General features: G+C 32.5%; 1 protein-coding gene across 1 annotated transcript; it reads left to right on the top strand.

Annotated features, from left to right (window-relative positions):
* Positions 1-283: 283 nt before the first annotated feature.
* LOC144858725 (polyamine-transporting ATPase 13A3-like) lies at positions 284-27,251 on the top strand. Its single transcript, XM_078714823.1, has 29 exons — positions 284-342; positions 819-904; positions 1,500-1,667; positions 1,910-1,992; positions 2,458-2,572; positions 2,751-2,914; positions 3,363-3,432; positions 3,930-4,064; positions 4,762-4,828; positions 6,011-6,142; positions 6,425-6,595; positions 7,305-7,462; positions 7,907-8,095; positions 8,799-9,005; positions 9,862-9,957; positions 10,613-10,766; positions 11,674-11,794; positions 11,938-12,062; positions 12,612-12,799; positions 12,909-13,010; positions 13,292-13,371; positions 13,684-13,836; positions 14,208-14,304; positions 16,131-16,203; positions 17,012-17,162; positions 23,657-23,808; positions 24,606-24,790; positions 25,424-25,552; positions 26,612-27,251. The coding sequence occupies exons 2-29, from the start codon at positions 824-826 to the stop codon at positions 26,714-26,716; spliced, it is 3,651 nt and encodes a 1,216-aa protein (XP_078570949.1). The 5' UTR covers positions 284-342; positions 819-823; the 3' UTR covers positions 26,717-27,251.
* The last annotated feature ends 205 nt before the right edge of the window (positions 27,252-27,456 follow it).

The raw sequence follows: 27,456 nt of genomic DNA, 5'->3' as shown, positions 1-27,456 counted from the left end.
GTCTTCCTGGTTTTTATGGAAGAATTTTGCCAAATTTTGTATTTGGCTATATTAAGGGAAATTCATGTTTTTTTGTCTTGATTTCTGTTACCAATATTTGATTTATGTACAATTAACCAAATATTATATTTAAAATTCATGCCTGTACCTGAGCTTTAAGACACTTCCAATATCTATCTTGCGCCGAGTAGCGGCGCTATACAATCTTTGGTTTTTGACGACGCGACGGATCGCGGACGACGATGGTTTTTACTCGGGGGTTACCCGAGTCTATAAACACAATACTGTATATTATTATTATTATTATTATTTATTAAGCCTATCAAGACCGGTGGTTGAAAAGTAATCTAAAACTTATTAGCTAATCCGCTAATTTTATTAATTTAACATACTGTAAATGCAAACTCTAGCCAGCCTACTACTACTACCACTACTATCTAGGCCTAGACCTAGGTAGGGCCTATCTAGCCTAGGCCTAGCTAGTTTAGGGCCAGCCAGGCCTCGCATAGACTAGGCCTATAGTAGGCCTACTAGGCCTAGGCCTACTTACTGCAAACTAGCCTAGCTTAGCTACTCTAACTTGAATAACTACTCTAGCCTACTGTACTTGCTTCTTTTGGAAATCCCTTCTAGCTAGCTAGTTAGTAGGCTGTAGACCTTCTAGACTAGGCCTAGCTAGTGGCATCAAGCTAGGCTACCCCGGTCATCAATCTGTATTCCTTATTTTAAATCGGCGTAAGAGAACTTAATTAAAGACCACAGTCATGACCTGTCATTGATATTACAAGGAATTTGTTGCATATTATTTTTTCCCCCAGGTATTATGAATTCCCACAGTTACACAGTTGCTGGCATGGCACATAAGTCATCATGCACTCTAAATCTAGAAACGGATGAGGAAATGGTAAGAATACTGGCATCAGAATAAATGGTTGAATGGTTAATGAATAGTTAATAAATGAATAGTGATTGTTGAGTATTTTGGTGGTAAGAAGCTTAATAGTTAACTTGTTAACTTAACTTGTTGTATACGTACATGCCAACACTCCTGTACTCGTTTCCCAGCAATATTGTGCTCCCTCCTTTATTTACATGAACTTTTATTCCTTTTGACTATTATGCAAAATAATATCAGTATAATTTAATAGGTCTTGTGTTAATTATGGAGAGACTGTGTGTGTTTATTTATTCTGTTACCTGTATGCGCGCCATCCCCAAGTTTTTGTGTAGAGGATAAGCAGGGGTCATTGCCGTTTATTAATAATATAATTATAATATTAATGCACCATAATGACCAAATTGCAAGTGGTACACCCCTTGTCTATTATTGGTGCTCCACGTTTCTGAAATCTTGGATCCGCCACAGAATTGAGAAAGCCAACAATGTTTTAAATAGACGATTATTGTAAAGATGGAGGTATATCCATGTCTACATAAAAAAAACTTATTTAAAATTTGATAGTATTGCATTGTTTTTTTACAATTTGTTCATACTGTAGGTGTGTACAGGTTATCTTGTACACAAAACAAAGAAGATTTTTGTTACATTCTTTACTTTCTTGTCATTGGGAATTCTACAACTTGTATTTTATTGGAAGAAAGACTGGCGTATTTACTGCACATGCTCAATGTGTCCTCTACGAAAAGCTGAAATATTACTAATAAAGGTATGTGTGTTTCATTGTATATGGGTTATCAGAGATGGTCGCTGGACTAATTTAAAGTTGGTTGCTCAAAGAGTCGAGGGCTGTAGACATTTAGTATTTGAGCCACATGCCTCCTATCGATGGGGCCTGTGGCGAAGCAAATTTTGTTAAATGACACCCATGGATGGCGGGAAATTGTACTATCGCACATCAAATTCATGATAAATGGCACCTCTAGTAAATTTATTTGTTTTATTTCACAGAACAAGTTTGGAGAATTTTTTATAGAAAATATTAAGATAGTTATGCTCTCAACAAGTGTTGATACACTCCTAGGAAAGCCAAGGTAAAAATAATTGTACACCTATATTTTTTTTTATTTTTATTTTATAAACAAATAATTTTTAGATATACTGTATAACTTTAGATTTGCCGGCCCCAAGTTATGGAATTTAATCCCTGAAAACTTCACTAATTCATCCACCAAACACATTTTGTTTCTAATTTAAACAATTATTTATTTAACTATATTTAAAAATGAGATAAAAAAGTAATACGTTGTCTTTTTAAGCTAATTACAATACAGTTATATTTGAATATTAAGTAACTTTAAGTTGTTTTTTTTTGATATAATAAAACCACATAAAAGAAAATTACAAATTGCCAGGCCAGATTTAATGCAATTTTTACACAAAATATATATAGATAAATTGTAGAAAAAGATATAAATATGCAGTTGAAAAATAAAAACAAATTCAACAAAATACTAATAGTAGAAATAACAATAAAATATAGATATATTTTATTTTAGTCTAGAAGCTGATACTGAGGCTGGACCTGGTGGTGATGCTCAATCAACCATATCTGAAGATGAGATAGATGTTGATGAATCTCAAGTTTTAATACATTCCGAGAATAGTAGTGAAGTAAGTGAAATAATAATAATTGAACAAAAATAGAGAATATGAACATCACTGCTGCAGACACGCAAGCCGTTGGCCTTTTTTTAACTCTACACTATTGTTATAGTACAGTTTAACGTTTTTGCTTATACAGTACTTATGTAATGGAATTCTGATTTACTATTTTTTGTTATTCGTTTAGAATTCTTGTAAGCTGGTTTATTTTGAACATCGTAAGGTGAAATATGTTTGGAACAAAGAAAAACAGGCATTCCATCCGCTAACCTCATATGATGTTGCTACTCCAGCTCTTTCCACATTCTACACAAAGTTAAAGGGTCTTCCAGAAGATGAACAAAAGAATAAGTAAGATATAAACTTTTTAAGTTTTTAAAAAGGCATTGCTAACTGAAAATACAGAATCACAACCAATGCCTAGTAGCTGGATATTAAAATAGTGATGCATGAAGTTCATAAACTGTGTAATCTTGAATCATTGTTTGATTCTGGACAAAAACTTTTCAACTATAGATAATGACTTTAATTTTACTATCCAATTCAACAGGTTGGACATGCTTAAGAATTGAGTTGCTATGCTACAATCTAGCTTATGAAATAATAATATTGACAGGATGTTAGACAATAGGTCTTTTGTTATTTAAACTTTGACCCTTGGCTTGTGCTATTTAATTAGTTGTTTGTTTAAATTTTATTCATTGGACTTTATAATGACCCCATGATGGAGTCGAAACGTCATTCTTTTTTAAGCATTATTTTTCTATTATTTAATAATATTGATGTGTTTATTTTTCAGACAACTTATATATGGAGAGAATGATATTTATGTTGAAGTTAAAAGTTATAAACAGTTATTTATTGAAGAGGTATAGTATTAATTAACAGTATTATAAGTTAGATTATGTGGCATTGTGTAGGGTGTGTTTCAGCTGAATAACTCAAAATAACCAATATTATTTTAGTCAAATTATAATATTTGTATATATATTAGTATCTTTTGTACAGTTACTTAATGAGTTAAATTCTAGAACTATAGGTTAATCATTTATGCTGTCTTTGATACCAATAATGTTTTTAAATTGTAATTAAATGACATGATCAATAAAATCGTTGCATTGTTTAACTAATCATAAGGTCATTTAATTGGACGTGTGAAAATATCCTTTTCATCAAAATAAGGATAGATTGTTACCCTGTAGCTCTAGGATAAAATCTTTTTTAGATTTTTTTTTTTTATGTATGAAAAATACATATTTATCGTCGATCATTATCGTCCTAGTGTAAATGGGCCTTTAAACAGGAATTAACAGAAATGCCTTTATTATCAAGCATGTAATCATTATTTTCTTCTCTCTGTCCACAGATATTAAATCCATTTTACATGTTTCAAGTGTTTAGTTGTGGACTGTGGTTTGTTGAACATTATATTTTCTATGCTGTTTGTATCATAGTTATCTCAGCTGTATCACTCACCATATCATTGTATGAAACTCACAAGGTATGCCATCCCTGTAGTTCCTTCTACCTGTTATGGTTGCTGCAGATATTTTTCCAATTAAAGATGTATTGTCCCCCAAAACATGAAAAATAAAATCAGACTTCGAATGTATTATTGTGTAGTTTTAAAAAAGTGAATCACTTCTGTAGAAAAAAAACGGAAAAAAATAATGTTTTCACTTATAAAATGACAAATTAAAAGGTTACATTCAACTGGTTAAATTCAACCAAAAACCTATTGACTGGCAGCCAAGTTGACTTTTTTTTGGTTTAAAGTACAGTTTTTTCAGGTAAATACATTTTTTTTTCGATGCAATTTTTGGTCAAAGTGTATAACTATTATGTGACATTAATTGGCATATTTAAAAAAAATATTTTAAGAATTATTTTTTCAGGGGGACAATACATCTTTAAGTCTTGGCGGCTATTTGATGTTCCAAAAATGGCTAAGATACCACATTAAATGGAACAAAATTAAGTGCTAAATGTCACAGATAATGTAATTTTACTGTAATTTAAATTTACAGTACATCCATTTTGTAATTGCATGGCATGTAATTTGATTTAAATTAGCTTCTTCTTCACATCACAAACAAGTTAATGCGATTGTATTGATTCCCTTAATTGATTGAATAAATGTGATAAATAATATATATTTATAATATTAAAGGGTTTTTTTTTATGGTTTATGTTTTCAGCAAGCAGTGACATTGCGAGATATGGTTGCACACACTAGTAAAGTTAAAATTCTAAAATCTAATGAAAGTAAGTTTGATTACAAAGTTCGGTTTCTCTGGCACTGTTCTTAAATATAGCCAAACAACAACATTTCATTAGATTTATCATCCAATGAAGTGTATACTACTGTATAGAAATCATGTGTTTTAGGATGTTGGATTGGCTGTAGCGCAAAATGAGCTTAAAATATGTATATGAAATGATTGGGAATAGGTAGTCATCAAATATGCTGTACATTAGGTACAGTATGATCCGACCAGGGACATGAGCATCGGGACAAGCTTCAGAAACCTCTTGGTTCTCCCGTAGAACACAAAATTGGGCCGACTTTGCGGGTGTGACTCTACCCGGGGAAAGCCTGGCTCAAGAAAAACAGTTTTGGTAAACATTTCTTGTAAAAACACATCTGAACTGGCTATAAAGAGGCCTACATCCAGATCAAAAGTCAATACTGGGACTATACCTGGGGATATGCCTGTTTGTTGGGATTAGACTTGTAGTGGGATTATAACCAAGGATATACGGTATATAAAATATATAAATAAAACAACTATATATGAAAAACATATATATACATAGTCTCTCTAACACAAAGGCAATGCATATTAAATTAGTAAATGATGGCCTGATGTACTCAATAATACGGACGGTTAGCAAGACAAGTAACACGCATGTTTGTGTCGTGAATTCAGATTTGATGATATCTTTCTCGTCTCGTGTCCAATTTAGCTTTTTTACTGTAGGATACGGCCATACTGCGTTGAAACACCGGTTCTCGTCAGATCACCAAAGTTAAGCAACGTTGGGCCCGGTTGCGTTCTTGATGGGAGACCGTCTAGAAATAGCGGCGGGTGCTGTATATAGAGGGTCAAGTTAGGAGCGTCCGTATTCATATACACGTGGCCCTGGATAAGCTAATTTTATTTTTTTATTTTATTTCGTTTTCTTTCAGTAGGGTAGCCCTCTCAGTAATAAAGTAAAACTGCTCTTTCGAGGGGCCCTACGACACATTTAAACATAATTTTAAAACAACTTAAACTAAACTTAAACTAAAACTAAACTTCAATGCATGTTCTCATGTAGTGTACAGTCAAGTTAGAAATACCTGACTTCGCCCAACCTCAGCGAACTAATCCTAACACCACCACAATAGTGGATTCGATAAGAAGAAGAACTGTAGGTTGAAATTGTATTTCTATTGTGTTTCAGGTTTATGTGAGGTTGACAGTCAGGAGCTTGTTCCTGGTGACTTGTTAATCATTCCTGCTAATGGTTGTATGATGAGTTGTGATGCTGTATTAGTGTCTGGTAACTGCATTGTTAATGAAAGTATGCTTACAGGTTAGAAAAACATTTAATTTGAGGATACCCCTTTTCTCCTGCTGACTTCTTCATTTTGCCTTAAGCAATGATGAATGTTATAAACTGTATTACACCAACATCGACATTCACAATATATGTAAGACATGTGATTTATCTACATTCATCAAAACACAGCAACGAAATTATGCTGCACATTTTATTTTTTATTTAACCCATATTTAATGAGGGTGATCCATCCAGCATTTGCTGATCATTTGGGACCCTCAGAAATCTGATCTGCTCTAAATTCATTCATTTCAGGGGAGAGTGTACCGGTCACCAAGACACCTCTACCCAACCCACCTGACAGCAACAAAGATGTTGATTATTCACCAGAAATACATAAACGACACACTTTATTTTGTGGTACTAAGTTGATACAAACTAGGCATTATGGTAATGAGAAAGTTAAAGCTGTTGTACTCAGAACAGGTAACTATAACACACCTGCTTGTACTCTTACCATTTAATTGGTTTATAATGCATCACATGTCGTTCAATTAGTCCTACCTACCTAACGGAAAAGTGATATCTAATGAGGATAATTAATACGCTCTAATGCATGTTCTCTGTAATAGTCAGTTAACGTGCCATTGTTTTTTAAACATTCAGGTAATAAGTTTGGTCCACATGTACATGTTCTTAGTTACAACACAATACAAGATAAATATACAGTTCTTTGCTGCACAGCACAACTTGTCTATAAAATGTTGTGACTTTATCGTCATCTAGAATAAGGGGAAACCAGAAAAATTAAATCATGATCTATTTATGATAACGAGGTGTCTTGTTTTGGCCAATTATAATGTGCAATGCTAGAATACTAAATAATTTATGTTATGTTATGTTCTTTAAGATCATGTTAGCAAGAATTAATGTGATAAAGAAGATCATGTTAGCAAAAATTAATGTGATAAAGAAGATCATGTTAGCAAAAATTAATGTGATAAAGAAGATCATGTTAGCAAGAATTAATGTGATAAAGAAGATCATGTTATTTAATTCCTGCAGGTTCACATTGAAGATCACATTTGCGCAGATCATATTAAATTCTGAATGTGAAACCAAGCCAATTACCCATATCTTGTATTAATACTTTTAATTGAATATTTTGATTTTAATTTTTTTTTTATCTTTATAGGTTTTAGCAGCACAAAAGGCCAACTAATTCGTTCAATTCTATTCCCCAAGCCAATTGGTTTCAAGTTTTACAAAGATGCATTGAAGTTTATTGGCGCCCTCTTCGCAATATCGGCCATTGGAATCGTCTATACAATATTTGTTCTCATTAAAGATGGTGTAAGTTATTTGGTAGATATTTTATTTTTATTGCTTGAATCATTTCAATTTTATTTCTCAATTATTTTGAATATTTTGTACTGCATAGTACTTATTATTGTCCTACCTTTTCTCTAAAAGAGAAGAGAAATTGATAATGATAAAATGTCAATAATGGTAATTATTGAAATAATGCTTCTTGTGTCTATCCCACACTTAATTTATTTATTTGCTTATGGTATCCCACAATACATTGTTTATTCACTTGTAATATCCCACAATACATTTGTTTATTGGTTGTTGTGTTCCTGAGTGGAAAAAGGTATGTCATACCCATACACATATACATTTTGTTGAACTAATTTTTTCCCTCAAGGTATAAAGGAATAGTTTGCAGCAATACGTTTTACTGGATTTAAAGTTATTTTTCTTTATAAATATTGATGTATTTGCTTATTTTTACAGGCACATGTGTTTGATATAATCGTGAAAGCTTTAGATATCATCACCATTGCAGTACCTCCTGCTCTTCCAGCAGCCATGACAGTGGGTACAGTGTATGCTCAGAATCGATTGAAGGCGGCCAAGATCTTCTGTATTAGTCCTCAGAGAATAAATGTTTGCGGGAAACTCAAATTATTCTGTTTTGACAAAGTATGTATTAATCTCAACATCTATATTATAATATCAATAATGACGAAGTGTTTTTAAACTCTGTCTCCTCCTATCCCATGACTGATAATTATGCAATTCGTGCTGAGGTATCTTTCAATTTTCACAAAGTACTTAGGCTATGTTATAACAGACATATTTTTTTGGACCATTTTCTTTGAAATGACAAACACGTCTTGGCCATCTTTACTAGTTACACATTCTTGATGCAGAGATATCAAAGGTTGATATCGGGGAGTAATATTAAAGTTATTCAAATTTAAGGCTTGTATTAGCACTATAGAGTGCGGCGTCTATAACTGCTTTGCTCCCACAAAATTTAAAAAGGGTTTTCATGGTCCAACCTTTGACATTAGATTCAAGGTGGAAGCAGCTGATTATTGATTAAAAATATGCCATAGAACAATAGCTATGTTTGTTATAAAACAAATAATGAATGTTTGTTATTCATTAAATAGGAAGAATATTTTCATTCATTGAAAGCCTAACTTTCCTATTCCTTTTCACTTCTCTCTGCTTCAAATACAGTGGTCAATCTTTCAACTCTTGAACATGTTCCCCAATTTAACTCAACTCATTCATTATTTTTGTATGTATAGTAGACTGTGTGTAAATGCTGTGGTTAAATTTTATTTACAATGAATCAAAAAAATACAAATGCATTGATTACAATTGTTCAATATAGACTGGAACACTTACAGAAGATGGATTGGACATGTTAGGTGTAGTGCCAGTATTAGATGATCACTTCCTCCCATTACTCGAGCATGCTGATGAACTGTCTCGTGGCCCATTCCTTTCTTGCATGGCAACATGCCATTCCCTTACTATCATTGATGGAATCATCAGCGGGGATCCCTTAGATCTCAAAATGTTTGAAGCAACAAAATGGGTGAGTAAATTTGATAAAGAAGGACATTGGAACTAAATGTTAATTGTTAAAATTGAGAGGTACCAAGAGAGATACAGTATCAAACACTGGGAAGTTCAATTGTATTCAAGTTATAATATAATAGGTACTGTAAATGCTGAAAAGGCTTCTTGAATTGAGTTGAGTATCAATCATAACAAGCATTTTGGGCATTAATTTCCCTATACCTATACTTACAATGTTTATGACAATTCCTGGTGTAATTATAATTTGAAATTCATGTTGAAAGGAGTTTAAAGAAAATAAAGTAAAACAAACATTTGGTTTCAATTGGTAACTGTACATTGATTGTAACCTTGACGAAACTGTCTTGAAACGTAAAGCCGGTTTTCCACTAGGCGAATTTGTTCGTGCGAATCCAACGTTTCAAAGAGAAAAAAATCGCCTACTCTCTTTCCACTACAAGGGAATAGCTGTGACGTTCATGTTCCTCGCGTGGTTGCTGAGCTTTTTGATTCGCATGAGTGCTCATAAAAGCGTCATAGCTCATTTCCTGAGCTCTGATTGGTTGCACAATATTTCGCTTCGCAAAAAGTAGAAACAATTCGAACTAGTAAATTTCGATGAAGCGACAAATCAAAGGAACTAGAATTCATCGAAGAAGGTAGTATGACAGACAGAAACTCGAATATGCATGCGCATAGCATGACGCTTTCAATTTGCGCGAACAAATTCGCCTAGTGTAAAATCGGCTTAAATTAATTTTTACTGGTTTACAATCAATGAACTACATATCAATATAAAGTAATTGGTGTCTAAAGTGAGGACTCGTTAATCTAAATCTGTATTCAGTGATTGGTCTTGTTCTTCAATTTAGTTATTGCAAGAGCAAGGTAAAGACAAAGTTGATAACATGATGCCAACCATTGTCAAGCCAACCACAGCTGATACTTATATCAATTCAGACAGCCAGGTGAGATCAAGTTTGTTATGTTCAAGTACACTAAACTACATTATCAAACTGTATGTGACAAAAAAAATGTGATGTGCCCATATGGACATGTCATATCACTGCCATATTTGGGAATATCATTACCATATTTGGGCACATCACACTTTGTCAAACTAGTTTGATAGTGTAGACAGAGATTTAAGATTACATTATTAGGTTATTTTGTTTGAACTATTATTATATATGAAAGGTTTGCCTTCTTAAAACCAAAGAACAATGTACTTTACACAAAATAACATTAATGATAGATGTAATTCTTCCACCAATATAATGCTTGAACAAATAAACAAGTTTTATTTCAATTATTTTATTCTAAGTTTTCAATTGGGCTATGGTTCAACACAAATGTTAGCAGTTGCCTATACACAGTTAATTCACAAACCCTCAGAATGAAACCATTTTACTCTATATTGCTTAAAATTCACAATTCCCATTATTTTTCTCAATCATGTTTGTCCATCACCATAGGTGAACTTTTTTTACTGTTGTTGTCTGCTTCTGTTATACATTCATGAATTTTTTAGTTGTTAAATTTCCATCTTCTTTTGACAAGTGATATTATATGAATATATTTTCTCTGTGTAATAGGAAAAGCAAATGTTATTTTTATTTTTAGACACCATACGAGATTGGTATAGTTCGTCAGTTTCCATTCTCGTCATCATTACAACGTATGAGTGTGATAACTAGAACTCTAGGTGCACCCAACATGGATGTGTACATGAAGGGAGCACCAGAAATGGTTGTATCTATGTGCAATAAAACTACAGGTCAGTGTGTTTTAATAAGGACTTTTAGATTGAGTAAACGTGCACACGACGGTCACGTCCACATGGGTAATAGTCGACTGTTCCCGTCGACAGATATATGAACATTTAGATTAAGTGGACATTTACATTGAAGTGCCGGTGCTCCATAGTAGCACTCGTCTGTGGTGCTATTTCACCTCACTGGGTCGGTGGAAGTACACAGGCTTAGACCATGCTAAGTGTGTAGCTTAGGCCTAGCCAAGATCCTTAATTAAAGGCTGGCATCCTAGTCATAAAACCCAGGCCATAACCTGTATTATTAAAAGCTTTATTTCAAATAACCAATACAAATCAATAATTCACAGTTTGCAGATATAATTTGACTGAAATTCACTTTACTACATGATCAAAAAAATCATCGCAACACATTCTCGGCCGTGATTTTGGTAAACATTTTCAGTGTTATGACGTCATGCGTCCACTAGTACTCATGTCAAAAGCGAACGTCAAAATGCAACTGAACAAGTGTTTAAATTTGTCAGTCAATGTACACTATCAGTCGCCTAGCGCATGCGCATATCTTAAAAATAATAGGGTAGCAGTCGACATGGAAATCTAAAGTCCCTATTACAATAGACTGTGAAGTGAGATAAAATAATAGTATATATAGTTGCTGTGTCACAATATCAACCCTTGAGAATTTTCTGTGAAATTTAGTTGCAGGGCCTCTCTGCGACCTCAATGACGTGACGTGTAAATATAGCAGATATAAATTACCAAATTTGTTTGCCCATTTAAAAAGAAATTGGTCAAAGAAACACCTATCTCATGGAAAAAAGCTGTTCTTCATAGTCTAAACAGCATGAGTAAAAATAAATCTTGTAATGCTCTTATCAGTTCACTAAAGATAAGATTTTTCTTCACACAGTCCCATCAAAGTTTCATGAAGAGCTACATGTATACACAGAGAAAGGATTGCGTGTGATTGGTCTAGCTTGGCGACCTCTTGACCCAAAACTTTCATGGCATCATGCTCATAAAATATCAAGGCAAGTTTAATTGTCTATTAATGTAGGCCTAATTTGGTAATTTAATCTCAAAATAATACAGTAGTTATATAAGCTTGTTAATCGCAAGACTACCGAACTACTATGTAAGTTACTTAAATATCTCTTATTATTGATTCCAACAGATCTGAAGTTGAGAATGACTTGCAATTCTTAGGCCTGTTAATTCTACAAAACATGCTAAAACCAGAGACAACACCGATCATCCATCTGCTAAGAGAGGCTGATATACGAACAGTCATGGTGACAGGTATACCCAGTAATCATAGTGCAAAACTCCTTTTTTCCAGACTATTCACTTTTTCCTCTTTTTCCAATAATGTAGATGTGTCCTTCTCAGGACTACACTTTTAATTACTGTAATTGTATAAGTCAATATTCATCTTAATGTCTTGACCCTTTGAAGACACGAGGTTTCTACCCCAAGTGACTCAGGCTAAATAAGGTATTTTTAATAGGTTTAGGAAAAATGCAAAATACATTTTTATGACTGTAACTTTTTGCAATTGTTGGTTTTATTATGTGAAATGTTTTGGCTTTCCGAAAATTTTTTTTTTGTGAAATGCTCAAAAAGTGCAATTCAGTGACAACCTGTACATATATGGGCCTAGCGTCCTAGGACAGTAAATTACCCCATATGGGATATGGGCCATGTCTTCAAAGGGTTAAGTATTTGTTTGTTGGTCTCAAGCTCCTAATCCCACTATCAGGAGTTCAATGCCTAACACGCTCTTACTCAAATAAGCTACTGTAAATATTTTAGTTATTATAAGTTATACTTGCCATTTTATTTTATCAGGAGACAATGTTCTAACTGCCACTAGTGTTGCCAGAGATTGTGGCATGATTGAACCCAATTCAAAAATTATTCATGTTTGTGCTTCTCCTCCCTCTGAAAATGTACAAGCTTGTATTGAATGGACTGAATCAGATGCAACAACAGGGGGAGGATATACATTGAATAGTAAAGCTGATAGTATCCAATTAGTGAGTCATTTTTATTAAGGCTGTTTTATCATAAAGATACTATAAACTACTAGTATACAAATGATGAATGTATTTATTATTAGTTGGATGGTGATGGTTTTTTTTTCAGAAAACATTTACTGAAGACATTCCTTGTTCCAAGTATAATTTTGCTTTGACTGGAAAATCATTTGCTGTAATTAAAAATCATTTTCAAGACCTTATGCCAAAGGTAGGCATTATTTAATATTAATATGTCTCAGGTAAACACAGACCTTCACCATGCAAGTCCATCATAGTTTTTAACATAATCGTTAAATTTGCATGAAAAATGTCCAAATGCGAACAAGGGTCACATTTACCGATGGCTGGGGTAAAGTTACATTTTTTAAATTTACCATTTGTGCAAACAAGGCTTTAGTTTTACCACCTAACTTGGAATTGTTGGATTGCGTGTTATATACAGGTATTTTGAATTCATAGATTTATATTTTCTGCTGTTTTTTAATAAAGATAGTGCAAAGAGGAACTGTGTTTGCAAGGATGTCACCTGACCAAAAAGTTCAACTAGTAGAAGAATTGCAAGCATTAGGGTAACTATAGCTGCTTTTAATGTTTTTTGAAAACACTGGTAAACTAAAAATAATACCCCCATATTTCTACTTTTTAGGTTCAACATTTGAATAATTTCTGACCTTGGTTCATGAATTCAAATTAAAAAGGGAGGTGTCGGGATAATTCAAAAAGGCGAGGGAGGGGTAGTAAAAAGAAGTATAACTTCAAAGTCACAAACTGTGATTCATAAAATTCATTGTGCGTACAACACGTCTAATGGTAGAACACTTATTGAGTACCAGACTTACAGTAAAAAAAAACTATCACTTTTTATATTTTGATTCATGCAGATACAGTGTTGGGATGTGCGGTGATGGAGCCAATGATTGTGGCGCCCTCAAGGCTGCACACGCTGGCATCTCATTGTCTGAAGCCGAGGCATCAGTAGCCTCGCCTTTCACGTCACAGATTGCAAATATATCATGTGTACCAAAGTTAATCAGGTACTGTAATAGACTTTATACCATTGTGATTATATCCTGTTAGAAAAATAAATATGTGTGAATGTAAATTCTTTTATTAATATACTACTTATAAATGCAGTTGTTTATTATGTACCTTGGTCGGCATTTGTGTTGTATAAATGTGTGTACAAATACCAGGATTGTCCTGGTCTGGTCATGGTAGTCGTTGTGAGGTGTTTGCCGTGGGTCTGTATTTAACCTTATTTTTTTAACTTCACAGTTAAACTGAGGACCATTTTAATTAAAAATATACTGACGTATTTTACTTAAAGACAGAAATATGTTGACAGGTCGCCATTTGTTTTGCTTTCAAATCTGATCTAATATGATCCTTGTAATTTTTTTTTCAGGGAAGGCAGAGCAAGTCTTGTCACCTCTTTTGGAGTATTCAAGTATATGGCCCTCTACAGTTTAATACAATATATCTCAGTTACTATACTATATTGGGTAAGTTTACTGTTATTTTACTAACTTGTATCTACGCCTTACCCTCCTCGGTTTTGGCTCAAGTTTGTGTGTACATATATCACAGCATTCTAATTTAGTGGTTTGATGTGTAGTTTTACATTAAAATTATTTCAAATAAGGGATGTACTTGTACAGTACCTCAATGTGGGCTTGTATCTCAGGCTGGGCGTATATCCCAGGCTGGGCTTGTTAGATAATCAGGTTGAGCGGTTAAAGGCAGGGTTGCTGCAAACCATAGATATACAATCAGCACAGAGGTTAAAGGCAGAGTTGCTGCAAACCATAGATATACAATCAGCACAGAGGTTAAAGGCAGGGTTGCTGCAAACCATAGATATACAATCAGCACAGAGGTTAAAGGCAGAGTTGCTGCAAACCATAGATATACAATCAGCACAGAGGTTAAAGGCAGAGTTGCTGCAAACCATAGATATACAATCAGCACAGAGGTTAAAGGCAGAGTTGCTGCAAACCATAGATATACAATCAGCACAGAGGTTAAAGGCAGGGTTGCTGCAAACCATAGCTATACAATCAGCACAGAGGTTAAAGGCAGGGTTGCTGCAAACCATAGCTATACAATCAGCACAGAGGTTAAAGGCAGGGTTGCTGCAAACCATAGCTATACAATCAGCACAGAGGTTAAAGGCAGGGTTGCTGCAAACCATAGCTATACAATCAGCACAGAGGTTAAAGGCAGGGTTGCTGCAAACCATAGCTATACAATCAGCACAGAGGTTAAAGGCAGGGTTGCTGCAAACCATAGATATACAATCAGCACAGAGGTTAAAGGCAGGGTTGCTGCAAACCATAGCTATACAATCAGCACAGAGGTTAAAGGCAGGGTTGCTGCAAACCATAGCTATACAATCAGCACAGAGGTTAAAGGCAGGGTTGCTGCAAACCATAGATATTCAATCAGCACAGAGGTTAAAGGCAGGGTTGCTGCAAACCATAGATATACAATCAGCACAGAGGTTAAAGGCAGGGTTGCTGCAAACCATAGATATACAATCAGCACAGAGGTTAAAGGCAGTGTTGCTGCAAACCATAGATATACAATCAGCACAGAGGTTAAAGGCAGGGTTGCTGCAAACCATAGCTATACAATCAGCACAGAGGTTAAAGGCAGGGTTGCTGCAAACTATAGCTATACAATCAGCACAGAGGTTAAAGGCAGGGTTGCTGCAAACCATAGCTATACAATCAGCACAGAGGTTAAAGGCAGGGTTGCTGCAAACCATAGTTATACAATCAGCACAGAGGTTAAAGGCAGGGTTGCTGCAAACCATAGTTATACAATCAGCACAGATTCAATGCACACCTTGATAATTCTTCTGGTGGTAGAACAATTATTCTCAAGGACTTAAAACTCAAGATTCAGTGTACATATCTGGCTTGTGTGCACTTTAAAAAACACAGTAAATCTTTCGGAAGAGTAGGGGGTTACCCCGATGTACTGGTCCATTCAGCCCCTGTCATTGTGGAAAGACTAACGGGTGCCGTTTGGTGGCAGCACTTTACATTAAGGGACCCTTACGAGAGTAGAAAGTTGTGCGTAATTCAGCCCAGTAGGCTGCAAGTTGCAGGTTATTCCCCATTTACATTTCTTTAAAATATCCTATGGTAACAGGCTATAGTCTTTATGCTTTTAAAAAAAATGGGTGTTATAATTGTAGTAGAATTATTGTACAATATCTTCTTATCCAAGAGTTTACCAGAAAAACAATGCTTACTTGTATTTTTTTTAAACATTGAATGACTATTTTGTAACCTGTCTCGTGTTTATCTTTCTTTTTTTACAGATTAATTCTAATCTGAGTGATAAGCAATTTCTTTATGCAGATTTGGCTATTACCACAACTGTTGCAATATTAAGTAATTATTTCAAATGATTTTTTCAAGGTTCATTTATTGTTCTGGATGGTTTTTAGGGAGGCGTTTTTTCGAGGGAGCCGTTTATTCGGGGGAGGTCTTTATTTTTGGGGTTTAATTTAACATGGAAACTAAAATAAATATGCCCTAAAGTACTGTAAAACACAATCAATATCAAGAGGTGATGAAATACAGTACAAATGGTATCAAAATGCTTGGTAAATTTTACATCACGGAAGCACTCAATGAATTCTACTACAAATAGAAATGTGTTATCCAAAATTGTGTATATAATGCATGTGGCGGGTGTTTACTCGAGGAAATAAATAAACCCCCCGAGGCATTTATTTGAGGGGAGTTTATTCTAAACGATGTTCTATGGGAGTTATTAATTTGAGGTGGCATTTATTCGAATAAATATGTTAAACAAAAAATTTAGATTTGTTTTGGTTTGCAAATTCAAAAGCTTGATAATTCGTCTTTCTTGAGGTGTCTGTTAAAAATTAGTGTCTTTGTGTAAAGTGATGTCAATATGTTGGTTTATATTCTGCTGTTTGCATGGGTGTGTGTGAACAGGCAGTCTAATTGTGTGAGATATGTGTGAAAACACCTATTGGGTTAAACTGTGGAAGTTTGTATAAATAGAATGTACTATTTTTGATAGCACTTTTCATCAGCCTTTGGTGAGGGTACAGTAGTATGACCAGGCTACCTTTTCAAATATACTGTAATAGCTAGTTTATAATGGTTTAGGTATTGTTTTATCAGTAACAGAAGGTATATATAATTTCTCATCTATTTCTTTTTTTAGTGAGCTATAATGGTCCTTACCCAGGCCTGGTAACGAAGCGCCCTCCTGGTAGTCTCTTGTCTCCAGTCATTCTAATCTCAATCATCATTCAGATCTTTATACAAGCCACGTGCCAAGCAACAGCGTATGGCCTGCTATTTACACAAAGCTGGTGAGTATTCTATACTGCTGTCATATAATTTTATGTAAATTGATTTTTTATGTTTATTATTTATACATAGTCATACCAACCTGAGAGATTTGAAATGCGTGACAGGCTACACTGTGTCGTGTCAGTCCACCGTATGATTTTACATTTATTAATCGCAATCGTGACTAACGCATGCCTGCTATCGGCCCATCCTTCGTCATAGTGAGCGACAACGGAAACATTTATTGTCATTTTTCCATATAGTCCATGGGCCAGGTCCAGTTTTTTGCGAAAGCAGTATCAAATTGGTGGCAAATGCTACCATACATTTTTGGAAAGCTTAATATGTCTACTTTTCAGAAATCCATGATAGCAATGCCAATTGTACAGCTTAATAGTCATTTTTTAGGATTATATAACACCGCCTACGGAAAATATGCAACACAAAATTTTGGGGTAGGGGGTAACATTTTTGCTAATAACTTGGGATTGAGTGAACATATTTGCATTTTCTTTGTGTCATTATGTAATGTATAGACTGCTTAAGCATAATATATTTTTATAAGTAAATCCAACAATTATTGACGCCATTAGAGGTCAGAAGGTCACTGAACTTTAATAAAAAATGAATTTTTTTCTAATATTAACTTATAACTTTCAGTTTTTAACAAAAAAAATACAATAGATGTTATGCAAACTGATGTTTTCATGAACATATAGACCCAATAAACAAGAAAATTGAAGTTAAAGATTAACAAAATATGAATATACTGTGTATTATGAAGAAATTTGTTGTTTTTAGTAATTTGTAATCGTTTACAATTATGGGGTAGGGGGTAACATTTTTGCGAATAATTTACAATTTAGTTAACAGATTTGCATTTTCTTGCTATCAGTATGTAGTGTATAGATTGCCTAATTGTAATATACTTTTTAAAAATGAATCCCGCATTTATTGACATCTTTAGAGGTCAAAAGGTCACTGACCTTTAATCAAAAATGCAATTTCTTCTAAATTAGCTTATAAATTTCAATTTTAAACACAAAAATACAAGAAATCTTATGCAAACTAATTTTTTCTTAAACCTATAGACACAATAAATAAGAAAATTGAAGTTAACATTTTTTCAAAAATGAATATGCTGTTCATTATAAAAAAACTTGTTCGTCATTAGTAATTTGTGACAATTATGGGGTAGGGGGTAACATTTTTGCAAATAACTTAAGATTTAGTTAACAGATTTACATTTTCTTGTTATCATTATGCAGTGTATGGATTTCTTTATTGTAATATGCTTTTAAAAAATGAATCCAACATCTATTGATGCCTTTTAGAGGTCAAAGGTCAATGACCTTTAATCAAAAATGCAATTTCTTCTAAATTAACTTATAAATTTCAATTTTAAACACAAAAATATATAGAGATCTTATGTTAATGTTTTCCCAAACCTATAGACACAATGAACAAGGAAATTAAAGTTAAACAAACAAATATTCTGTGAATTTATGAAGACATTCTGTCTGTTAATAGTAATTTCTTATTAACAATTATAGGGTATTTTTAGGGGTTACATTTTTCCTAATAACTTTGTATTTAGTGATCACATTTGCATTTTTTTTGGTATTAATATGTACTGTGTAGGTTGCTTAATTGTTATATTCATTTTGAAAAAAATAAAACGTAACATATATTGACATCTTTTTAGGTCAAATGGTCATTGAACATTTAAAAAATGCAATTTCGTCCAAATTTACATTAATAAAGTTTCAATATTTAACGCAAAAATACAACAAATCTAATACAAACTTTTTTTTAAACCTATAAAGACAATGGACAAGAAATTGAAGTTAAAGATTAAAAACAAATAAACATGTGTACAGTAATAATAATATTAAGAATTGTGACCGTATTAGTAATTTGTAATTATTCAAAATTATGGGGTAAGGGGTAACATTTTTGCTAATAACTTTGAATTTAGTGAACAGATTTTGCCTTTCTTGGTACCAATAAGTAGTATATCAACTGTTTAATTGCTATATATTAAAACATTATCAAATTGTTATTACCAATAGATTTATGTGGTTTTTATTTTATTAAACCTATAGAAAAATATTCACCGTTTAGTATTGTTATAGGTTACGAAATAACATGACTTTTTGGAGGGTATACATTATTTGATTTATTATTAATTAAAAATATCGTTGATGTTTCATTGTTATTACATATTGATAATAATAAACATATCCAGCTTCTGTGTTGTAAATTGTTTTTTATAATTTACATATTCCAAACATTCAATTGTCTATAGTAATCATAGAAATGACAATTGTTTAGATTACCAATTATATCTGTAATTGATCTGTATTTGTAAATGATAAGATATTCTAAGGTTATAAATGTTCATCTCGTCTGCAAATGCAAATTAGGTAGTTTTCTTCTTTTTTTTTTAAAACAAAACTGTTATGGTATTGTAATATTACAGGACAATAACATTTTCCTTCATCTTGATTTAAAGAAAACAGTTAGTTTATTCAAACTCATTAATATGTCAATTTTTTAGATTTTCATATTAGCTGCAGTTCAGCAATTCACACTTACTAGGAAATTTACACTACAGCCTCAGAGACCGGTGGCGCTTCCACATACGTTTGAAAGAACTGGGTATCTCTCTGTTTTCATATCTCAGTTTGAATTATATTGGAGGATAACTCTGACACAACCACCTAAAGTTAGGTCCAGTCAATGCATTACACAGGAAGGAAAAATCATATCTGGTATCTTCAGAAGAGACTGTCATGTATACTTTACATTTTCTTCATTGATCACAGACGCCACTGAGCCAAATAGTGTTTCTATCCATTGTTGGATGCCCTTCACATCTCTAGAGAATACAGACTGAAGACTATAACGTGCTGTACCAGGGTACTTGGTTCTAGTATTTTTGTCAGCTTTTTCCATAACATTTTAAAAGATATTAGCGGTAACATTGATCAAAATCGGGAAACTTGCAAAGTATCACATTCCAAAATGTCAAGGAACATTGTACAAGATCATACTTCATTTTGCGATAACAAAATCATGTCTTTTTAAGATTTCCATATATACCCAGTTGTTTTAAATGATGTAGGCTCCACTGGAATTTGACGATGTAATATAATATAATTAATTCTATTATGAATGTGTGAATTGCTAAACTGCAGCTGATATGCAGATCTGAAACATTTACCTATTGTTAATGAGTTCATTTTTGTAAACCAAGATACAGGAAATTGTCAGATGAAAATTTATAGAAAAGAATATCTTTTAAATACAAATTTAATTGGTAGGCCCTAGTGTCATTTTTAAAATTACTATATAAGTCGATTAATTCATTTAAAGTACAAAATGTAAAATAATAACAATTTACACAGTATAGCCTAAAAACTAGAGCAGCAGCGTGAAAATAACCAAATACCCTATCAAAAGTAGTGGAGCTGTAGCTTGGTAAATAACGTGCTTGCCTTCCAATCCCAAGGTCCGGGGTTTAATCCTGACCTAGTGCCAGGGTTGTAACTCACGACTCTTTCAACTCCACTTCTTCACGATAAATTATAAAATAGTTTATCCATCCTGTAACTTTACGATGAAATAAATGTTTTTATAAAGCTCTATATCCTCATATTAAAACAAAATCATTAATTTTTTTTTTCAATAAATAAAATAATGTATACCCTCCAACAAGTCATGCATAATGTTATTTTGTACCCCACAACAACACTAAATACTACAATTTTTCAATTTGTCTACAGGCTTTAAATAAAACTACACAGCCACTATTGGTAATATTATTTGAGATCAAAATGTTGCATAATTTTTTGATATAACAATTTTTAATTAAACAGCTTATACAGTACCCTACTTATTGTTACCAAGAAATGCAAAATATGTTTAATAAATTCAAAGTTATTAGCAAAAATGTTACCCCTTACCCCATCATTTTAAGGATTACAAATTACTAATACGGTCAAAATTCTTCATATTGTTAGGGCCTATACATGTTTATTTGTGTTTAATCTGTAACTTCAATTTGTATTTGTACATTGTCTGTATAGGTTTAAAAAAAACACCAGTTTGTAATAGATTTCTGGTATTTTTGTGTTTAAAATTGAAACTTTATTCATGTTAAATTTTGACGAAATTGTATTTTTTGTTAATGTTCAATGACCCTTTGACCTACAATGATGTCAATATGTTACGTTTTATTTTTTCAACATGAATATAACAATTAGCCAACCTACACAGTACATATTAATACCAAAAAAAGCAAATTTGATCAGTAAATACAAAGTTATTAGAAAAAATGTTACCCCTTACCCTATAATTGTTAATAACAAAGTATTATTAACGGACAAAATGTCTTCATAAATTCATAGAATATTTGTTTGTTTAATTTCAATTTCTTGTTCATTGTGTCTATATGTTTAGGAAAACATAAACATAAGATCTCTTATAAGTTATAAATATAAATAAAATTTAAATGTATAAGTTATTTTAGAAGAAATTGCATTTTTGATTGAAGGTCATTGACCTTTGACCTCTAAAGATGTCAATAAATGTTGGATTCATTTTTTAAAAGTATATTACAATTAGGCAATCTATACACTACATACTGATAGCAAGAAAATGCAAATCTGTTAACTAAATTGTAAGTTATTCGCAAACATGTTTCCCCCTACCCCATAATTGTAAACGATTACAAATTACTGAAAACGAACAAATTTCTTCACAATACATAGCATATTCATTTGTTGTTAATCTTTAATTTCAATTTTCTTGTTTATTGGGTCTATATGTTCATGAAAATATCTGTTTGCATAATATCTATTGTATTTTTTTGGTTAAAAACTGAAAGTTATAAGTTAATATTAGAAAAAAAATCGTTTTTTATTAATTAAAGTTCAATGACCTTCTGACCTCTAATGTCGTCAATATTTGTTGGATTAACTTAGAAAAATATATTACGCTTAAGCAGTCTATACACTACATACTGATACCAAGAAAATGCAAATCTGTTCACTCAATCCCAAGTTATTAGCAAAAATGTTACCCCCTACCCCATTATTGTCAATGATTACTAATGACGAACAAGTTTCTTTATAATGCACAGCATATTCAATTTTGAAAAAATGTTAAATTCAATTTTCTTATTTATTGTGTCTATAGGTTTAAGAAAAAATTAGTTTGCATAAGATTTCTTGTATTTTTGTGTTTAAAATTGAAATTTATAAGCTAATTTAGAAGAAATTGCATTTTTGATTAAAGGTCAGTGACCTTTTGACCTCTAAAGATGTCAATAAATGTTGGATTCATTTTTTAAAAGTATATTACAATTAGGCAATCTATACACTACATACTGATAGCAAGAAAATGCAAATCTGTTAACTAAATTGTAAATTATTCGCAAAAATGTTACCCCCTACCCCATAATTGTAAACGATTACAAATTACTAAAAACAACAAATTTCTTCATAATACACAGTATATTCATATTTTGTTAATCTTTAACTTCAATTTTCTTGTTTATTGGGTCTATATGTTCATGAAAACATCAGTTTGCATAACATCTATTTTATTTTTTTTGTTAAAAACTGAAAGTTTTAAGTTAATATTAGAAAAAAAATCATTTTTTATTAAAGTTCAATGACCTTCTGACCTCTAATGGCGTCAATAATTGTTAGATTTACTTATAAAAATATATTATGCTTAAGCAGTCTATACACTACATACTGACAAAAAGAAAATGCAAATATGTTCACTCAATCCCAAGTTATTAGCAAAAATGTTACCCCCTACCCCAAAATTTTGTGTTGCATATTTTCCGTAGGCGGTGTTATATAATCCTAAAAATTGACTATTAAGCTGTACAATTGACATTGCTATCATGGATTTCTGAAAAGTAGACATATTAAGCTTTCCAAAAATGTATGGTAGCATTTGCCACCAATTTGATACCGATAAAATGTCTGGCCCATGGACTAATATTACATATTTTTTTGGATATGTTTATTAATTTTTAAATTAATATTTCTTTTAAATAATTTGAATGCATTTTCCTCTCAAATGGTAATAAAAAATGATCATGCATATACTTATGCTAAATGCGTGACAAATATCTGGTCACGCCCATGTTTGTTCAAAATGCATGTTTCATCAATAATCTCTTTGAAATATGAGACCGTCCCGCACGATGCAAGACGGTTTATATAAGAACTAGAAAAATGCCTATTTTGATAAGATCATGATACCTATACAAGGAGGCAATTTCCATTTTTCTGAATATCTTCAAATATGCACGATGTTATTTGTTAATGTCATGGTTATTTTATGTGATATAAGTTTTTATTTAAATTTACCAGATGTAAAATTATTAATTTCATTGTGTTTATCTATTTTTTATATATTTTGATTAAATTGTTCATTTCAATGTTTTTAATTTCAATTCAATTTATTGAGTGTATCGTTTTGGTCTTTGCAGGTTTACTCCTTTACAGCCTAGTGAAGATGTCAACGATAATTTAAAGTGTGCAGAAAATTCTGCAGTGTTTTTAACATCTTGCTATCAGTATTTCTTTGTAGCTGCTGCCTTTTCTAAAGGACCACCCTACAGAACACCTCTTCATAGTAACAGTAGGTTAACAAAATTAATTATTATTGATTGATTGTATACTTGATATTTCATTGATTAATTACGCGTTACTTGGAATTTGCCCTACCTAACGCAAAAATGATATCTAATAGTGATAATTAATGCTCTCTAATGCACGTTCAGGTTTCTGTAAAAGAATTTTTGCCATGTGACGTTGACTGATCGCGTTCAGAAATGGTTGTGGTGCATGCCGTCTACAACTGTGCTACTCCACGTTTAAAGTTGGAGCACTGTCTTTTTAGTGGCCTAGCATTTGTCAATGATTTACCAAATAATAAATTGAATTAAATTAAGTAGGTGTGTTACAAAAAAACAATGAATGATGAATGGATTGTTTTTTATTCGTTGAATGGAGAGAATATTTCATTCGATGATGAAAAATTGACTGCTCTATTTTCAACTCGGCTCTGCCTCGTTAAAAATAGATCTGTCAATTCTTAAATTTATGAAATGTTCTCACTATCCAACTCAAAACATTCATTATTTCATTATTACTACTGATTTTGAATAATCTTTAGGTATATCTGTTGTTCCAAATATATATAACACTAGTATATAACTATAACAACTATACTTGCCAACTTTTGACAATGCTTGAAATTGTTTATAGTACTTCTATGGGTTTCTGTATATTAAATGTTTTTAGCACCCTCTATTGTTTGGTCACAAGCAGCGCAGACGTCAGTGTGTTAACAGACATGAAACTGCTTCGTGAACTAGTGCCTCAACTGCTCGGTCATTGACTCAAATGTTTTGAATTATTTTTTATTTTTTGCAGTTTTCTTCTTGCTATCATTGGTTGCAATGTTTTGTTTTACAACATTTATGTTGTTTTGGAGGAAGGAGATTGCTCTGCTATCAAGCTTCTTTTTACTTGAACAACTTGCGCCAGAACACTTTACCTTCTGCCTGATGTTGTTTATGCTGATCATTGTAAATGCCATTGCAACATTTTCTGTTGAGGTAAGACAGATTTTATGTACAGTATATTATTGTGAAAAAAGAACCATATTTTATCTACAGAAAATAGAAGATATGTTATACCATGGTTTCATCCAGCTGCCTTTGAGTTTATAGTCTGTATCTGTATCTGAAAATTTAAATGAGATCGAAACAGGACAAGACAAGAAATGTTATTATTTTATGTGGCTTGATTTCAGTAGATGATTTCAGTCATTCAGGGTATAAAAATCATGTAGTGAAGTGAAGGCCTAGCATCAAATACTGCTGGTTTTTTGTAATGGTAAAGCTAGTCCCCACCAGGACACAATAAAATGCGTAGATGCAACGTATCCACACAAAGTGCAATAAGAACATAACATTGCGTGTCACAAATGGGAACCGACGATATGGTGTCGTAGACGTATATTTAACACTGTTTTGTATTGCAGCAGTGATGAATTAACGTCTCGTAAGAGAGTGGGGGGATGCGAAATTGATAAAAGATTAGACATTCCACCTTATACATGCTACTTTAATTCATGTCAACAGTTGTATTTCCATTAATTTGTTTATGATGTTTTCTATTTTTTACCTTTAGTGTGTTTTATATTCCTTTAATCATATTTATGTTATGACACTTTTACTTCTTTTCAGTGCATCATTGGTAAAGAAAGCTTCAAAACATTGATTAGGTCTTTACGTAGAAAAAGAAAATCGAAGAATCTTTACAAGCTGATTGAAAAAGAGATCAGAGAAGACAAGAACTGGCCGCCAATTAAAAAGGTTACTAACACATGCAATAATGGTGAAACAGCAAATGCATGACGTTGCATTTATTTTGAAATTTAAACACAAGATTTTGATTGGTATGATCTTTTCAGTCACCCAAAAAATTTGTTATAATGCATCAATTGATAATCTACTACTGGGCTAAAATAGAGGGTGCTATAAAAAATTCACTCATACATACAATTTATAAGTTAAAAAAAATACTTAGTTAAAAGTGATATATTATTTTGAGGCCTGCTATTGCCTGTTTTTCTGATACTAGATAAAGTCTTAAAAAAAGACTTTTGTTAATGCCAAAAAAAGATAGGCTACAGTTACAACAATGTGTTTGTATTCTTACCATGACCTTTGACCTAACCCTGTTTTTAGAATACAGTCAACTCTCCCAATACCGGACATCTTTGGATTGTCCTAATATTTCTTTTTTTTTTCTTTTATACATACAAAAAAGAAAAAAAAACATTATTATAAAAATATTTCTGGCTTTCTGGTATTTGGAATTATTTTTTTAATGGTAAAAATGAATTCAGGGTGTGGTGGGGAGAGTGAAACTAGGTCTTCTTTGGAGTTCTCTACTAAGTAATTCCAGTTTAAGTTATTGTGCATAAATGCTTTCCCCAATAGAAGCAGCTGCAATTATTGTCTTCCGCTACATTGTCTGTAAAGTATTTTACCAAGATAGAATAATACCAAAATAGAATAATACCAAAACAAATCTGAATTTTTATATTTATATCAAATAGTAGAACCCCAATTAAAGGGATGACTGTGAAGAAAATGAAATATTTATTTCCCCTGTACAGGTGGAATAAAGGTCTCTCATGTGACAGGGTCTATTTTACAATAGTTATATTATTAATAATGTACTGTATAGTATATACAACATTACAACACTAAGTCAAGTTATGTTGAGGTTTACAGTTTAAAGTGAGCACAAAAGGTAATGGTCATCACTAGGCTAGCATTACTCCTGTGAGTATGAAATAGATCAAAATAGATATATTTGATATATATTTATTTATTATTTATTTTTTCATTTCACCTTATTTATAGAGGGTGACCCTAAACAGTGTATGCGGACAATCAAGGGGCCTCTTGATCAGTTATGATGAGTGTCTATGTGCAACAGTGGCTGTGTATACTAGTACATCGGAGTAACCTCCAGTCGTCGCGAAAGACGTACTAGGGCTTGGTCACTCACTCACGTACTTACTCATTTACTTATTGTATTTATAGTTGTACTAAAAGAAAGCTCCCCACCAAACTCATATATAAACAGTACCATTAAGGCCAATTTACACAGACGAGCGGTAACGATAAGCGGAAAACCCACCCTATTACTTAAATATTCCCAGTTTCCTGGACTTTCTACATTCTCACTCCTCTCCTGTGAGGACGATCAAAGTATATTGATCGACAAATTGAGAAACTCTCAACAGTTATTTTCAGAACTAGATATACGTGGTGTACCGCAAACTACCCATCAATAGTATTTTGTACTTTTCCTTTTATATTATTTATCTAACTATCTACTTTCAACCGCTTTTGTTTATTATTATGTAATCATTATTTAATATTATCGGTCAATCAATTTGTTGATTAAATTGATTATAGTATTGTTATTATAATTAATACCCACCCAAAAAAGTATTTTATCTAATATTTTGTTAATAAAATGGAACTGAATATTTTACGTAATGTTCTGTCTGGTTACTCTACACTTTTCAAATGTAAAGCTTGGTTCCCACTAGCGACGCAACGCAACAACCGACGCAACGCAACAACCGACGCAACGTAAGGACATTCCCTTCCAATAATTGTGTTTGCCCCCGCCTGCGTGAAATCAAACCTGCTTGTTTTTGAGACTTTGACCTGGTTCACCCCACAGTGTTCTTTTG

This window comes from Antedon bifida, chromosome 2, assembly GCF_963402885.1.
Source record: "Antedon bifida chromosome 2, ecAntBifi1.1, whole genome shotgun sequence".
In the NCBI taxonomy this organism is placed as follows: domain Eukaryota; kingdom Metazoa; phylum Echinodermata; class Crinoidea; order Comatulida; family Antedonidae; genus Antedon; species Antedon bifida.
The sequence above is the reverse complement of the archived record's forward strand: the minus strand, read 5'-3'. Positions and strand labels throughout refer to the sequence as shown.